Genomic DNA, 18,914 nt, shown 5'->3' on the forward strand with positions numbered 1-18,914 from the left:
AACACAATCTACAAACTTGCAAAGCTAGTGCAATGGATCTCACAAAAGGAGATCGACGTAGACTCCATACCATTCGCCAAACTAAATGCTGCGGAGCTTGTGTGCATGTTTGAGAAACATTTTCCTACTACAATGCTAACCATTCAGGTGCATCTTCTTATTCACATAGTTGATGAGGTGGAAATAGCTGGCACAGTTCATTCCAGATGGATGTTCTTCTTAGAGCGTTTCATGAAAACGCTTAAGGGATATGTGCGTCAAAAGGCACGTCCGGAGGGTAGCATGGCAGAAGGTTGGTTGGTATCAGAGTCCCTAGTGTACATTGGAGAGTGGCTAGACGGATTTGATAAATCCCGGGACACGCTATGGCGAACCATAGATGATGAGCGCATATCTGGGATTGTCATGTGCAATCTCGGTGTTGAGAAGAAGATGACGGAAGATCTAGAGGCTAAAATCAACCGATTTTGCATGCTTCACAATCCAGTGATGCAAAAGTGGATTTCACAATATAAGGATGCAAAGCAAGAGCGACAAAGGGCACGAATCGAGTGGAGACGGGGAAGACGACCACCGATGCACTATCCAGCGGTTCTGGAGAGCCTACCAACCTTCATGAGCTTAAGATGGTTGCACAACCAATTGAAAAGCGCACAACAATGCGGTGACGAAGTGACTGAAGAAGGGTGGGAGTACTCTCGGGGTTGCGCGACCAAGGTAAGTTTGCAATGTACGACTAGCAAGTGACTTTATTTATAAACGTTTGAACGGCCACTCATAATCTTTGTTCGTTGTAGTATAAGTCATACACAGCAGCATGGTGTAAAGGTCGACATTTTAGGGTGGAACGAATCGACAAAAAGCGTTTTACTCAAGATTGTGGAATCATGGCAAAATTTGAACAGTCTAGTCGACGACGTTCCTCTGATGCAGATCCCGTGGTGGCGGAACTCACTTACTTCGGCACGCTGCAAGAGATTTTGAGGATCGATTACAGAGGATTTTTTGTCGATTTGTTCGACGTGCAATGGTTCAAGATAATCATGGAGGGTCGAAACGCTACTGTGCGTAGAGGAGAGTCTGGTTTTCTTGAGGTGGATTCTACTAAGAAATGGACTGACCTAAGAGACACTTTCGTACTACCCGAGCATTGTGAACAAGTAAGTATATAAATAGTTAACATCCCCCTTTTACAAGTTATGTGCTTGAAAGCTCTCATGTAAGTTATGTGGCTCTGGCAGGTAGTATTTCATCCTACAAAGTCTACATCAAACTGGTGGTACGTCATAGAGGTAGCCCCTCGTAGTGCAAGGACGTATGAAGGCTACCATGTGCCAATCACAACGACATCAATGGAGGAGATCAGAGAAGATGCTCAATCAGAAGCCGCTGCGGTGGTGCCAGACGAGCATCAAGATGCTACTACTCTATATGGGGTGCATGCAGAGGAGCTACAAAATGAAACAGAGGATATGTGTTTAAACGGAGAGCTCTATATAGATATAGGAAGTTATGCTGAGTTATGCGAGGATGAGAGAGAGATCTCTTAAAGCCACAAATATTGTATTTGAACAATTTTGCTCCGTGCTGTAAAAGCTCTAGCTCTCTAAGTAGCTTCCATGGTGTGTAACGCTCTTTTCTACTCGCGCTCACATCTTTTGATTGAAAATTCTGAGTTTTCGACTTGCCTCTTCTACCACTCGATTCATTGCGTCATTGTATTTATATGCGTCATTACGTCATTGTATTTAATGGTCTTTGCGTCATTGTCTACTCTATTCATTCAATATTAAGTTTAAATATTCGTGTGTTTAATGCAGGTATGGATGATGAGGAGTTTCTTTCTTCTTTGTCACCGCAGCAGAGACAGTGGTACGTGGAGCGTCATCGCTCTGGCGCATCATCGCGCGTTCCTACACCATCCGCATCTCCCTCTCTTTCGGAGCATTCGGCGCGCTCCGAAGCTTCGGCGTCGACGAGACAAGCGTCACACTCGTCTAGACACCGGCGCTCTAGTGGTGGCGGTGGCGGTTGTTGTGGGGATTCCGCCACCGATGCCTCCACACCGCCTCGTGTTCGACGAGGCTCTTTACCCTCCCCTTCTTTGCCCGCCCCCACACCAGCCACAGCATCGCCGTCTACGCCAGGTTTTGCACGGCTGACTGTTCCTAGAAGCTACACACCTCTACCTACTCCGCCAGGAGCCACCCCACTCGACACTCCTCGCTTCGGCGCCCAGACGCCGATGGAGACACCTGACGTCCGTACCCCCATCGACACGCCGCTAGAGACCCCTGCCGGGACACCCAGGTTCACACGTCACCGGCCAGAGGGCTTGCCTTACTCCGTCGACATCAGCGGCGGCATCATCATGGATGATGACGGCAAGAAGGTGATCTCGCGCATGCGTGGTCTTTGCTCTCAGCTGTTTAGACACTATATACTAAACAAATGGAGTGAAGTACCAAGTGATTTAAAAAACAGAGTCATCAGCATACTTCATGATGAGTTTCCCGTTCCAACACGGGATCAGCGCTTCAATGAAGACCTGATGAAGATTCGAATGCGCGAATACTGCAAACACAAGCGTTCCGAAGTGCAAAAAGCAGCGCGCGAGAATCCCGACAAGTGGAAGCAACAAAAGGATGCAGCCAGAGCGCGAGTAGAGGCAGGGAGCTCGCACCACTTGGGGAGCGGTGGATGGGCATCATTTGAGGCCGATTTTGTAAGTCTTTTCACATTGCTCTTTATGCATGTTCGATAGTTTAGGGTTTATGAGTTTTTTAGTTCTAACATAATGAAATCTTTGTATGTTTTGACAGTGGTCGATGATAGGACGTGATCCCACACCGTACGAGCGCGAGTACGCAGGCAGGAAGGGCTTAAACGCCCTGATGGACATTCTCAGTTCTCGCGGCGGCATGGTTAGTATTAGGGTTTACTCTTTTTTATTTTTTGTATTGTTTTATAAATGTCGTTATATGTTTATATTTACTGAAAACTGTCTTATTGTCTTTTTTTGCAGAATCCGACAGATACGCCGCTTGGACGCGATGAGACATCTGATTAGACGACGTCAGTTTAGCCGTAGCTAGATAGCATTAGTTTAGGGTTTCTCATAGCTTATGTATCATGAGACGGATTTTATACGTCTTTTTGAACCATGTATATTATTACATTTGTCACCGCAATTCCTTTTGCCAATCAATTTTTTATGCCTATGATGTTGTACAATTGTCATTATTACATTTGCCAATCAATTCAGTTTGTCTATGATGTGTACAATTGTCAATTTTGCAAACAATGTGTCTTGTGGGTGACTATTTTGGGTCTATATATTATTTACCTTTGCACTTTTTTTAAAAAGTGAATCAAGTACAATATGGTTGATGGGTGGCAGGGCATTCAATGCCCTGCCACCAAAAAAATATTCTCTCAGGCGTCGCTATAAGCGTCGCTATTTATGGCTCTGTAGCGTCGCTATATGCGTCGCTATACTCTTCTGTGAGAGCGTCGCTATAGGCGTCGCTATATGCGTCGCTATACTCTTCTGTGAGAGCGTCGCTATAGGCGTCGCTATGAGCGTCGCTATATAGCGACGCGTATAGCGACGCCTATAGCGACGCAGATAGCGACGCTCTCGTAGCGACGCTTTTAGCGACGGTTATAGCGACGCCGGGGGTTATAAAAACCCAGTGTATTTCCGTCGCTAAGAGCGTCACAAGAGCACACAACCTCTTGTAGTGTCTGTCTGTGCATGGTTGAGTTGAAGTCTCTCTTTCCAGACACTTGTTGCTGTTGATAGAAGTTTACACTTTATTCCATTCCTCACAAAAATGGAGGAGATAGACTGCTGAATAGTCGAGTACCCTCTCTTACTCACACCAAGGGAGTCAAGTGTGCCCTGTATTTCACTTGCAGGCACTCCACTCTTTTTAATAAAAAGGTCAACAATATCCTCTGCAAAATATTATACTTTTTGTCATGCATTATATCCTTTGCGAGACCACTCGTTATCAAAGGCTTCAACTGTTTTCCTACATTCCCCTTTGGATCTATGTTTTCTTTGTCTAGATATATAACATGTCTACATAGAAAATATAACATACATAAGAAAAAACAATGTATAGGTGAAATAAACTAAAAGGTTCACAATCCTGACCACAATGCTTGTATCCTTTTCTTGAGACCTCCAGAGACAACCTTCAAGGTTTCAACATTTTGTAGTCTCTTCTTTCGCACACTAGCACCTAAGCTTGTATCTTTTCTTTCTAAGTTACACACTTTTTCTTGCAATACCTGTATTTCTTGTGTGCACTGCAAAAGGGTTTTTTGGTCCTCACAATACAAAGTAGAAAGTCATATAATCTCATTTGCTTGATGGTGAACCATGCTTTTTTGAATTTTTGAATTCCCAATTAGAGCTTTGTAGTAGCCAAGTAAACCATTCTGTTCATCACCTACAAAGGTCAATAAAGTAGTCCGATTTACAAATGCAAAGGAGGCATTGGTCATAGGATTCAAAGGATGGAGGGAGCCATTTGTCCATAAATCTATGTGTTTGGTTCCTTCTACTTTGAGTCTTGCTTTCTCCTTTTGTGTTACTGTTCTGTTTGTTTTACTTTGCTTGCATAAAGGCTCATATTCAGGACTCAAATCAACATGTAGATGATATTTATGACGATTAGTGAGAAGGTTTGAGGTGGTGGATGAAGAGGCCATGAATGCACAGTCAAAAAAATCTAGAAACAAAAGAGTATAGCACCATAACTCCCTAGACTACCTACTGCATACATCCTATGGAAAAGAAATTCCTTTCTATATGACGAGGTGCATTCAATATAATTGAAAAGGGACATTCCATCAATCATTACGGCCGTCATGACTCTGTGAAAAGAATCCACTTCGAAGTACACTTTTTGAACGGTCGGTGAGGACACCTTTTCTTTTACCACACCAATTTTCTAGAGAGAGAAGAAAAACAAATTTATTTTCTTCGAAGGCCCTCCAAATGACCTCCCAAATTTCCTAATGTATTGAATCCTTAAAAAGGCCTGGTTTGAACTATCTTTACCTTCGTCTTGTGTTTGTCGATAGATCATTTGACTTGATTCACCTCGTATACATAGTTGACTAGCAGCGTTTTGATATGCTTTATATGCAAGCAACCACCCTAGCCAAGCTATTCATAAGTGTGCTTGTTGACTATCATGCATGATACTCTCTCTTCACATGAGCTTTGAGAGGTTGATGGATGCAAGGTATATGTCTGCCTATGAGTAACTACGTAGTGCTTGCTATAACAGCGTCTCAGAACGCTGATGGAGTTTGCTTGCACCTCTTCAATTACATGTCTCACACCCCACCACTATTGCGTTTTGAGATGCTTCGCCTTCACCTGGGCCTAACGAGATATGTCGGTCTTGGGAGATGCGCGTTTTAAAACTGTTGGGAAGTGCACAACACCGTTGATGGCTTCAAGCCCTAAAGTTTGCTGCCTTTTGAAACACACAGAGGAGAACCAATTGCTTGAGATATGAGATTGTGTCCTCCAACATGTCAACTCTGTTGCTCGTCACATGCGCTATTGACAACATTTTAGAGCACTTACGTACAGTCAGTGCTTGGGATGGCGACGTCCTCCTCGACCTTCCTTGGCTCTGATACTAGTTGTAGGGCTTGGGACCCCTAGAGGATGGAGACAGTATGTAGCCATGGGAACAAGAGAGAGTGCAAAAGCGAGATAGGAGATGAATGAGAGAGAGAAGGAGAGATTACTTTTTAAAAAATAAACGTTGTTGTTTGTTTGTAAAAGAGACTTACATATATATAGAAGGCTTTAGCCATTAAAAAACTCAACTTCTAATTGTACTTCTAACTAACCTTATCTGCATGCCATAAGGACACGTTCCCACGTGCTGGGCTTGAAACCCAACAACCCTCCCTCAAGCCCGAAAACCGTGAACTAGATACATCACTCTCGTGATATCTCGAGTTTTTGATGTACTTGGCAACCGTGATTTTTAGGTTCTCTCACAACCAAGGATTTTGGTATATCCATAACCTGGTGCTATGATAGTAAACCTCTCCTTAAGCATAGATAGAGTGTAGGAAAAATTAGCTACCAACAAATGGAGTTTTTGGTTCACTGTCAAACCTTGGGGTTAAGGTGTACCCAATAACCTCATGAGAAGTAGGACAAAAATAGGACTTGAACAACAATTGGTATTTTTGGAAGGTCTTACCACTTTGTATGTGTGGTAGTGTCTAGCCCGTACAAGTTTATTTGACTAGGAAAAACATAAAATGATTTGATCTGAAGAACATCACTGTCAACATAAAGTATTTGGGATTCGATATCTCCATCAATCACATGAATTTGATTTTTACCCTTTTGAAAGCATTTATTTGAAGGATAATTTGTCTTACCGTAGTGAAAACAAGGATTCTTCTTGAAACATTCCTTTGTCTGGTGATTGTTGCACCCACAAATGGCACAAGACCTGGTACCAATGGATGGTCGAGATGAAGCTGAGGTAGAAGCACAATTAGTGACTGCATAGGCACTGGGAGTATCAAAATAATTGATGGGAAATACTGTACATGCATTAGAAATAATGAGAGAATTGGTATAGGATACCCTTTCTTCTTCTTCCTGTAATGAATAGATGATACCATCCAAGGAGGACAACGGATCGTTCTCTTTTAAAAAAGTGACAATCTGATGGAATCCATCATGAAAACTTTTTAACAAAACAGCTATGAGATCTTCTTCTAGTATTGGGGCTTCAACATAAACAAGTTGATTTTTAATAGTCGAGATTCTGCAGTCAACATGGCCTTACCATCACAAGGCAAGAGAGAGGGTTGCCCAATCCCCTGGTCCACACAAAATGTCTCTTCACCTACAATCTGTTGCTCTTTGACCACCTTTTCCACATGCATAATATCATATGTCTCATACCTTGAGAAAGAAGACTCTGTTTCCCATGTGTTTTTCGTATCCAAGGCACTGCTATAGCTCGAATACACCTCGGCTTTCTCCACAAAACTCATCGGCTTTGGCACTTCAGCTATCTTCTCCACTGCTTGCTTTTCGGAAGTCACTTGGTCAAGTGCATTAGGCGGTACTCGGTAGTCTCCTCTCTGCAGCTGCTGAGGCCTCATAGGCCCACACGGTCTCATCTCTACTCTGTCATCACGCCTATCCGCTGCTACCACATGTGCATCAACAAAGGGTCGGATTACCTAAAGCTCTTCCCTAGCAATTGGCCTTGGCACCAATGGACTCGCCAAAACCTGCTTTGTATGTTGCTTCTTTAAAACCTTCTTCGTCCTGCTCTACGCATAGGCTACTGCCTCCTTGTACGTGCACGGTCCATCTATCTCAACTTTATCCCGCACTTTTACATACAAGCAGTCCACAAACTTGGTCATCTTCAAAAAATATGCATCCTCTATAGCAGTTACCTTAACCAACTTGCTCCATATGGCCTCGAACTCCCACACAAATGCTCCAAAATCACCATCAAGGCTTTGCTTTAGGTTGTCCATTATCTGCTTCACTTCACTCCACTGCGTGTTGGCCACATATCGGCTTCGGAATGCCGCTTCCAATGTGCTCCAATCCTGTTTTTCTTTAACCTGCAAGCCCTCGTACCATACCTTTGCTTTTCCACAAACCAGGAGCGGGAAAGCTTGGGCCACTCCCTCTTCTCTTGACAAGCCGATGTCCAGCAAAAAAAGGCCGATCTTGCAGCCAAACCTCAGCATCTTCAGCACCTATAAAAGTCAAAAAACCCGACCATGCCATTCTTGCTAGATCCTACTCTTCAAACCGCGACATTTTCCTCGACTTAATCGAGAAGCAATCAGTAGGTCCTCAGTGGGGGCACCACTGATGGAAAGGGGGAAGTGGGAACAAACCCAGCACACTCTACACTACCTCTCTATAGCCCAGGGATTAACCCCCACCCCTAACCATACAAAAACTCACACACGCACATTTTCTACCAACCTTCACACCACATACTCACCTACAAGCAATCGCGGCTACACACACTCGACCATAACAGCAAACACTTGTCAACAAACCACCATATATATCCTTACACCAATGGATACATACAACTCCCCAATTGGTAAATGCACGCATACAGGGAGGTGACACACGCAGACCGCACACAAAATAGCTCACTCAATCATTCCCTCCCTCCCTCTCTGCACACACACACAACTTGTCCGGAGCCAACGCTACCACGGACTCACTGCACGAGATTAGAGGGAAACGACGATTGAATTCAAACCACTCAAGACAACTCCAAGCACATTATGCATCACAAAAAAAGCATCTAAATACAATGATGGCATCACTTGGCGACCACTTCCATGCTATGTGACTGCTCTCTCCCTTTACGACCTGGCGGCTGTGTGCCTTCACCAACTGCAGTCCCAAATAAAACCCTCATGATAGCCTCTCGGCCCTATTCGCCTCAAAGCAACCCTTGGCTATGGGCGGCCTTGGTTCTATCACCTCCTCCAAACCCTACACTCGGCCCCCTTTCTTATGCATCCAACCTCTGGTTGCCCTTTCCAACCTTGAAGACTTTGATCACTTCTCTATTCCCGTCTACCGCCCACACTACACCATGGTCGCCCCTTGAACGCCTTCACGTCAGTGCCCCTCCAATTATATTCAAGCCCTCGACAACTCTCCACATGAATTTCTTCATTGCAGCCCTGCACTCGGCCCCCTTTACTACTCACCTCCAACCAGATGGCGGCATCCCTCTTGGTCACGGCCCAGCCTCCTGTCAATGGCATCTTGCCATGGTCTCCTTCTCCTCTGTGCTTCTCAAAGCCACCCCTATGGCAACTTTCCTTTCTCCCTCTCAAAGAATCTCCCGGATTTGCTCCATGGTGTTGGCCGCCGCCTAAGCCGCTTGCTCTCGTTTTTTGGCCACCCTCATGCGGCCCTTGCACAGCTGACGGCCTCTCCTTTTGATGGCTCTCTTAACCCTCCTGTGGCGCTGCCTTGCAGCAGACCCACCACCCTCCAACTCCTTGGTTCGATGGACTGCAGTCCTCGCGGCTTCTGCACTAGCTCGATCAAGCTCCCTCTACCTGGTCCTTGGAGTCCTCTCTGGTGAACCTCTTCTTCACGCCAAGGTGGCCCTGCAGACCAACGTTGAACTAGACCCACTCCTGTAGTATCCGATGCTCCCCGCCCTATCGAGTCCGCATCCTCTAGCCCATGGCTCCCCCTTGGCCCACCTCTTCACCTTCATAATTTGTGCTTCCATGCAACCAGACAGGTGGTGCTCCTTTCCCCTCCATTTGTTTTGGCGCCCTCATCTGTGTCGTTAGTGCCACGCATGGAACCGATTTTCATCTCAGGTTAAGCTCAGCTTATTTTAAGAAAAAAAAATCTTATTGGGTCGCCTTTCCCTCGCCCATGCAATACCAACTTTGAGCTCACCTTGGAAAACTCTTAACTTTACTTCCTTTCACACCTTCAACTGTCGGATCCAAACTCCAGCATCGATCTTTGATAATTAGTCCACTATATGGTCACATAGTAGGCTCCTCTGCAATAGATCTCGATTATCAAAGAACCCAAAAAAACCCTACCATCTATTTTGAAGCCACGGTCGCTAATCATAATGCCCGATCAAGAGTTAATAGGCATTGGTCTTCAAACACCTAGAGAGCCTTGAACTCACCGAACATGAGCAAGCATTTTTCATACATACTGGTACTATTGGATGGAGATAAACATCTACCTTTAGTATCCTTAAAACTCCAATCAGCAAAGCTTCGAACCACATTTGACCTAGTAAAAGTGACATTTGGCGTACACATCCTGGCAGTAGAGTCTCCTGCAGACACCTCCATCAAAATCCCATATCATAAACCTGATAGCACCTACGTCCAACACCCCTTGTCTCGTTCCCAGTCTTGTGATATAAACATTTGCTCTTTCGACCTGTGATAGGAAGAAACATTGACAGTTTCCACTAGCAAGTGCTCCATCTCGGTATACCTCTCTCCTAGCTGCATCAAATACCTGCTCAAGGTCCTTGCCATTTGCCTGCAAGCTATTATGCCCGTATGTCTTGCACATCCATAGGTCGACCATCCTCAGCTGTATCAATGTGTCACAACACGACATCCACCCCCTCTAAACCTGCACATCCTCCAGTATGTGCCACATTCTCTCTTTGTAAGATCAGCCCTCTTGTACATCTTCCTTGATTTCTTCTTCACTACATGATTCCAAAGCTTCATCTTCACTTTGATCTTCACTTGTGTTTTGCTCTTCCTCCTCATCAACATCTTCTAGATCATTGTCTCCTCTTCTCTTAAACATTTTGATCCTTTTTCTTGCAATGGTAATCTTTACTTATGTACCATCTAGTTCAGACAAGCTGTAAGTAGCATTTTCATGCACATGCTTTACAACATACGGTCCAAACAATCTTTTTGAGAACTTACACATGATTGTGTGTTGGTTATCAAGGCTACTATCATACACTAAAACCCAGTCACCTTTGTCAATTGCTTTGCTCCTGAGCCGATGTCACTTATCAAAGTAGTCCTTGTTTTTCAACCTCGCATTTTTGAGTCGTTCTTTTGCAGCCTCAATGTCTCTAGGTCTTCTCTCTAGCTGCGTTATGTGCAATGCAAGGAGATCTTCCCTACTAAGCCCCTCTTGCGAAGGTAGTACATTCCATGTGGGAATTGTATCTTCAATCGGCATCACTGGATTTTGATCATACATTAGCTATGTAGGCATATAGCTAGTTATTGAGCTATGTGTTGTACAATCAGTCCATAAAGCATATGGTAACAATTTTGGCCACTCACCAACTCTTCCTTCGCAAGCCTTGGCCAAAGCTTTGATGATAGGAGGATGCCCTCTTTCACTCTTTCCATTGCCTTCAGGGTTGTAAGTTGTAGTAAGAGAAAGCTTGATTCCTAATCTGGAAAAGAACTCCCTTGCTTCCTTGGTGATCTTTCCCACAAAACCATAATGGAAAATCACCTCATCAAGAAGAAATTTGCATACAGATTCTGTGGCTTTAGCTCTTAATGCTCGCCCTTCAACGTGGTTAGTTACGTCCTCTCATGCAAGAACTAAGTATCTCATCTTCCAGAGTCCTAAAGGCATTGTGGCTAGATCCACAACCCATTTATAGTGCATGGCTAGTGGATATGTAGGGTGCAATCCATCACGATGTCGAACATTTGAATACATTTGACAAGTTACACATGACTCTACAAATTGAGATACATCTTTATACATACCCTTTCACCAGTATTTTTCTTTCAGCTTGGAGAAGGTTGTCCACACACCCCTATGTCCAGCCCATAGACTCTAATGAAACTCTTGCATGCACTTTACTTGAGTCTCTTTTTTACATATAACCCTTTGTGGTGTAGCACCCTTTTGTTTAGGATGATTCCACAAGTAACCATCCCTCAAAAAGTACCCGTATTCTTTCCTGCATATCCTCTTGAATTCTTGTTTAGACCAATCATCCTGTCTTACTAGAGTATTCAAGTAGCCTCCTATAAGAAGCCAATACCCTTCATAAAGCTCTTTCAAGAACAATTCAAGTGGATTTGTCATGCAAACATTGTTACGTTTGACATGAGAGATAGAATAGAACTTTGTGCCTACATCATCTCCTTTGTCAATCATTTGTGACTCATCTTTATACCTTGCCCTTGATAGCATATCTGCCATTGTATTGTCTTTACTTGCAATGTGCTTAAACTTGGGATCTAAGGACTTAATGTAGGCAATCCACCGCAACATAGCAATGTCTTACGTTGAGCAGATTGTAATCATCCCAATAAGTGGTAGACAATCTATTTCTACCATCACATGCACCAATTAGGTACTCTTTTCCATTTTTCAAGGTTGTAACCATACCCCGTAATTCTCTCTTTATCTGTGGATAGTTTCTTTGGCGACCACTTAGTACCTTTGCTTCAAATCGCACCATGTACCTGTTTCTTCTTCATCATCTTGCCCTATTGCCCATCCAATTCCTGTTAGGATTGGTGTCTACTCTCACAATTACTGACCTTTGACACTCATAATCTACCTTTTTTAAAGTTGGTGCTGACTCGAGCAACTCCTTTAGTTTTTTGATGGCTTTTACATGTGCTTCTATCCATTTAAACCTTTGATTCTTTCTAAGCATTGATAAAGAGGATCAGCTATATGTGCATTGTGAGGGCCATACCCAGACTCGACCCTACTCACCTCCCTAAGTCTTCCAGAGTGCTCCAAGGAATGACGTAGATCTATCTGCACGTATCCCTCCCACTTGGGACCAACACCCAGAGAGGACTCTGGCTTATCTTGAATGCCAACCCAAGGGGTTAAATCCCATCAATTTGACGACTCTATCCGCTTATCATAATTTAAATCCGTCCTTGGTATATTTCAGTCATCCACACCCGAAATCACGGTCCTTAGTCTTGATTCTCTGGATCTTTAACTTGAGGATTTTCTTCTGCTTTCTTGTTCTCCCTTGGTTCATGGCGATAACCTCTTTTTCCTGACAAGCAGGCATAGTAGTTATTGCTTTCTCCTAAGAAGAGGGATCTTGTAATCCTACCTGGTCTCGCTCGTTCCCCCTTACCAGTTTTTATCCCGCATAGTCCTAGCATTTAGCATTAAAAAAGTTATTCAACATCCAGCCATCTGACCCTCCGGCTCCGCCCACCCACCGAACCATTTCATGAAAATCCCTTCCCGAGGTAGTACTTAACTACTACAAAATAAGGAAGACAGTCTATCAGACATCATTAGACAACAAGCAGCATACAATCTGTTGCATACCCTCGTTTTGGGAAATTCATCTGGTTGTTCCCACCTGATCTTTCTATTCATTTCTTTACCTTTATCTACTACAATTAGCTTGCAACTAGTTTCCTAACTAATCATGCAACACATTTAGTTTCAACCACTTCATCTTGACTCACTCAGGACCAAGATAATCGGTTACAAGCCATCAAAATGGCAGCACCTTCACAACATTTCCCAGAATTAAGTGTTGGGAAAGGTTCATCAAGTAATTTAATCATTCCTTCCTAAGCATTTTATTTCGAAAGGAATAGCACCATCTAGTGACAGATGCATAGGATAGCCCATATATTCCTAGCGTTTCGAGTTCCTTTTTAAATAACCAAATCAAACAAATTTCCTTAATTAAATTCACATCATCCTCCCTGAGTATGACCTCCTCATCCAACTATTGGCATCAGGCCATACACGGATTATGGCCGTTTTCCAATAAGAAACCGCAGGTACTTCACTCGACCAGGCAAAAATAAAACAAACCCATTTATCCCTTATCGCTCGGGCATGGATAACCTAAGTATAAAAAACTTTCCGGTTACGTTGCCAATCTCTGTCAAGTTCCCCAAGAGAATCCTCTCAATGGGCCGGTCTTTCAATCAAATTTACCCCAAGAAGATCCATCTTGGTTTCCGATCATTTCCAGACAATCTTCAAAACTCTTAGTTAAATCTATGTTTTGCAATGGGCTATCTGTTGGGGTATAAAGCCCAATGTGGTCGCCCAGGTAAGTGGGCGGGCCGCCAGGTATGTACACATATTCTTTTGTAAAAACCTAAAAAGAACTCACTATGCTCTACACATTACAGTAGAGCGAGTTCACCATATCGTCGTGCTCTTCTTCTCGCACTCTCTCTCGCGTCGCACTTCCGCTCGTACTCCTTCAACTGGTATCAGAGCTCAGATCGAGGCTCGGGACAGCACTGCAGGAGGCTAGAGTCACCAACTCAGATTGGAGTGAAATTCGACAGGCGAAGACACGGCCCCAAATCTCGTGGGTGAGCTCGAAGGGCATGGTGTTGTCAGAATTTCATTCTGAGGTCATCTCGGCCACCGTTCGGCTTTGACAATGGTCTGCGCAGGCCATTTTTGACTACGTGGTCTCAGTGGGTGCAGATCCGACTCTGCAAATTTGGGGTTTTCGGCCTACGACTGCAGGTGCTGAGGATATCGACACTCCCGGAGTGTTGATTTGTGGCTGTCTACACATCGAAGGACGGCTCACAGTTCTTGGAGGCGTGTCACATACGACACGGGCGCATCTACACACAGACTGTAGGCGACATCCACTAGTTCATCAGGTAGCTTGTGTTTGCTGCTTGATATTCCAGATTTCATCCTGACATTGCAGGTACTTACACATAGGATGTATTGTCAGAGATGATGTATGTTTGTTGAGGGTTTTCTGGCTGTGAGTCACGCAGCAAACAACCGCCGCAGCGGTTACAGCATATAGTGGGAAATTTGTGGATGTATGACTTTGTGGGAAGTCTATGTACTGTCAGATTTACTGCAGCCTTTGTTGAGGGTGGAGTGAGGTTTTATTGAGCTGGGGAATTCTCGAATGTTGAGATCCTTTCGGTGATACAGGTCTTGGAGCGATCCCTCGAGCACCCTTAGATAGGTAGCTAGGATGTATTGACTGTGAGTTAGACAGTTGGGATTGCATCTTTGCTTTACTGCCATTGAGGCATTGTCGCAGTCTATGCTTATAGGACAGTGACAGGACAGTGAGAGATAGTACAGGTGCAGGACAGGTTTACCCGCAGCTTACAGTGTCAGAGAGACAGTGTTTTTTGAGCTGTTTTTTGGTCTTCTTTTAGTACACTTGAGACATTTTACAAAGGAGACTCTGCCAAAATTGCAGAATCTGAAGCTTTCTTGGTTCATTTGACAGGTTGATATTGGTTCAGAGGTCAGTTTACAGGGGAAACTCTGCCGAATTTTTCCCAGAAAAGTAAACTACTGTGAAGAAACCAATAGAAAGACAATGGACAAAGGCAAAGGAACAGCCTAAGTTGTCAGGGGAAGGACCAAAGAAAATGACAAAGGTGGAAAGAGGAATCAGTCTCGTAGCAAGTCCCGCAGTGCTAAAGGCAAGAGTGACATAGAATGCTACCATTGTGGCAAGAAGGGTCACATGAAAAGAGACTGCAGAGAATGGAAAGCAGAAAAAGGCACAGAGAAAGCTGAAGACCATGGTGAGAAGAACAAGTCCTCAGTGAAGATTCAAGAAATAAATGTGACAAACACTGTTGCAAAGGATGACAGTCTAGTGTCAGGAGACATCTACTTCTTGAAGAATACAATGGACTCAGCTCTTCTTACAGCATCTGATGGAAATGCACTAAGTGATTGGATTATAGACTCAGGGGCATCACTTCGTGTGTCTCCAAACAAGGAGTGGTTTACTTCTTATGTGACCACTAAAGATCATGTTTGGCTAGGCAATGGACAGACATGTGAGATCTTAGGTGTTGGAGATATTCAATTGAAGTTTCAGAATGGCTCTTCCTTCACGCTGAAGAATATGAGACATGTTCCCACAATTACAAAGAGCTTGATCAGCACAGGTTTACTTGATGATGCTGGCTACGTCACCACTTTTGGACAGAACATGTGGAAGATATCCAAGGGTTCTATGACAGTAGCACATGGAGTAAAGTCTGGAGGACTTTACATGATTTATGTATCAAATGTCTCTAAAAAGGTAATCAATGTAACCGAGCAGCCGAACGTTTCTTTGTGGCATAGCTAGTTAGGACATATGTCCAAGAAGGGAATGGAAATCTTGTCTCGTTCTAGTTATTTGCCTGGCTTTTCATTTAATGATTTTGAATTCTGTGAACATTGTCTGTATGGTAAGCAAACACAGTAGCCACATAAGCATAGAAGCAGTAGAAGAGATACACAGTTGGCACTTGTTCATAGTGATTTGTGTGGACCTATGCCTAACCTATCTCTAGGGGGAGCTTCTTGCTTTATGACATTTATAGATGATTACTCAAGGAAAGTATGGGTTTACTTTCTCAAGCACAAGGATGAAGCGTTTAGTGTTTTCAAAACGTTTGTGACACTTGTGGAGAATCAGAGTGGCAAGAAGCTTAAATGCTTACGCACTGACAATGGTGGAGAGTATGTTTCAAAGGCCCTTCACGACTTTTGTGAGTCAAAAGGTATAAAACGTGAACTTACTGCTCCTTACAATCCTCCTCAAAATGGTGTTGCTGAGAGGATGAATAGGACCATACAAGAGAAGGTCAAAAGTATGTTGTCTAATGCACAGTTGCCAAATGGGTTTTGGGCTGAAGCTGTATCAACAATTGTTCATCTTGTAAATAGATCTCCTAGCAAGGTTTTGCAGAAGGATTCAGTGCCAGAGATGGTATGGTCAGGCAAAATACCCTCATACAAGCATCTCAGAGTCTTTGGCTGTGAGGCATATACTCACGTTCCAAAGGAATTTAGGAACAAACTTGATCCAAAAAGTAGAAAGTGCATCTTTCTAGGCTATGGTAATTCTGGTGAGATGGGGTACAGACTTTGGGATCCCGAATCCAGAAAGGTTGTCCGTAGCAATGATGTTCACTTTAATGAATCCAAATATCATTCTAAACCAGAGAGGGTTGAGGAGATTAGAAGAGTTGTCTTCCAAGAAGATGGACTTGCATGTGCAAGACAAAATGTCAGGGCTCAAGAGGAGCAAGGACAGGATAGAGTGGAGCCATAGGTTGTGGCTGAGCCTGAGCCACCTATTGTGCGTAGATCTGGACGTGTCACGTGACCTCCTTATAGGTTTGTTCCATCTATGAACTATGTCATGTTGACTGATTGCAATGAGCCTTCATGTTACAAGGAAGCAGTGCAAATGAAGGACTTCGGGGATTGGCAATTGGCCATGCAGTCAAAGATGACAGCTCTACATAAAAACCAGACATGGAAGCTAGTTAAATTACCACGGGACAAAAAGGCTCTACCTTGTAAATGGGTTTACAGGTATAAGATCACCGCTCATGATAGTCAGCCAAAGTACAAAGCAAGGCTTGTTGCCAAGGGCTTTAAGCAAGAACAAGGCATTGACTTTGATGAAGTCTTCTCTCCGGTGGTCAACATGACTACATTGAGATGCTTTCTTGCATTGGTTGCCATATTCGATTTGGTGTTGCACCAAATGGATGTCAAGACAGCGTTCTTGCATGGTGATTTAGATGTGGAAATTTACATGCAGCAGGCAGAAGGGTTTGTTGAGAAAGGCAAGGAAGATTGGGTATGCCAGTTGTTAAAGAGTCTTTATGGCTTAAAACAATCACCGAAGGCATGGTACCATAAATTCCACAAGTTTATGCTTTCTCAAGGCTACAAACGTAGTGAGTTCGATCACTGTCTATATACAAAGAAGGCTAAGGATGGCAGTTGGCTGATCCTTATTTTGTATGTGGATGACATGTTGATTGCTGGCAAGCACTTGGAAGAAATTTCAGCTTTGAAGTCAAAGATGGCAAAATCGTTTGACATGAAAGACATGGGTGAGGCAAGTCATATACTTGGTATGCGCATTGAGAGAGACAGATCAAAGAAGTTGATTTGGTTATCTCAAACAGAGTATATTGACAAGGTTTTGCAACGTTTCAATATGGAGAAGGGAAAGGCACTCAGTGTTCCATTGCCACCATATGTGAAACTTAGCAAACAAGATTGTCCTGTGTCTGAGGAAGAACAGGCTGAAATGGATAAGATTCCATATGCGTCTGCAGTGGGTAGTTTGATGTATGCAATGATTGCTACTCGCCCAGACATTGCATTTGCAGTGGGAGTAGTAAGTCGATACATGTCAAACCCAGGCAAGAAACATTGGGAGGCAGTGAAAGGAATATTGAGATATATGAAAGCTACAAAGAGTATGCATATATGCTATGGGAGTCAGGAGCTAAGTGTAAAGGGTTTTATAGAATCAGATTATGCAGGTGACTTAGACAACCGAAGGTCTACGTCAGGGTATGTCTTTACATTGGCTGGTGGAGCAGTATCATGGCGTTCTAGACTACAAGATTGTGTTACTCAGTCTACTACAGAGGCTGAATATGTTGCAGCATCAGAGGCATGCAAAGAATCAATTTGGCTTAATCGACTAGTAACAGATTTGGGAATCAAAGAAGAGATGCCTGTGTTATATTGTGATAGTCAAAGTGCTATACAATTGGCTCGCAATCCAGTTTATCACTCAAAGACAAAGCATGTGGATGTGAAGTATCATTTCATCAGGGAAATGCTCGAGGATAAGCAACTTCAGCTTGTCAAAGTTCACACCACAGAAAATCCTGTTGATCTACTTACAAAAGGACTTCCCTCAGAGAGCTTTGCGCATTTTCGCAAGCAGTTAGGTGTAGAATAGTACATCACTTCTCTACATCTCTTGTATATTAGCTTGTATAGTAGCTTCTCTCACACTTAAAGTACCACATTGGACTTTAAGTGGGAGGTTGTTGGGGTATAAAGCCCAATGTGGTCGCCCAGGTAAGTGGGCGGGCCGCCAGGTACGTACACATATTCTTTTGTAAAAACCTAATAAGAACTCACTATGCTCTACACATTACAGTAGAGCAAGTTCACCATATCGTCGTGCTCTTCTTCTCGCACTCTCTCTTGCGTTGCACTTCCGCTTGTACTCCTTCACTATCCCTATCACCTCACGAGATTCCTTTTTAAATCTTGTTGGTAATTTCCACGTTCCTTCATTTATCAACCTTAATTCCTACTTTCATTAATTATCTACCAGCCAAGTTTAGTTAGAAAATACAAGCGAGTTTTTGCCATAGGCATTTGATGGTTAATGTCTCTTCGAAAATGCCAACTTTTTAAGTTCAATCCCCGTTTTGTCCGATTCCCAAGTTTTTTGCAATCCTTTGCCATCCATGGGGCATCTCCATGGAAGCTTGTAGATTTTTCGGTTCAAACAATACGGAAATCAATTTCGCGAAATTATCCCCTATCTCCCCCATCCCGTATTTGCAAACAAACTTGAAATTGACTACTTTAGAAA

The 18,914-nt window shown here is 43.5% G+C and overlaps 2 protein-coding genes across 2 annotated transcripts in view; one reads left to right on the forward strand and one right to left on the reverse strand.

The window, feature by feature from the left end:
* Window positions 1-18,914, reverse strand: part of LOC147460446 (uncharacterized) — a 68,481-nt gene that overhangs the window by 14,190 nt on the left and 35,377 nt on the right. The window lies entirely within an intron of this gene.
* LOC147460447 (uncharacterized) lies at window positions 7,112-9,273 on the forward strand. The gene has a single exon (XM_086498562.1). It carries the CDS (start codon window positions 8,389-8,391, stop codon window positions 8,935-8,937), a length of 549 nt encoding a protein of 182 aa, XP_086354688.1. The 5' UTR covers window positions 7,112-8,388; the 3' UTR covers window positions 8,938-9,273.

Source organism: Adiantum capillus-veneris, chromosome 3 (genome assembly GCF_014529385.1).
Source record: "Adiantum capillus-veneris isolate H3 chromosome 3, ASM1452938v2, whole genome shotgun sequence".
NCBI classification, from domain to species: Eukaryota; Viridiplantae; Streptophyta; class Polypodiopsida; order Polypodiales; family Pteridaceae; genus Adiantum; species Adiantum capillus-veneris.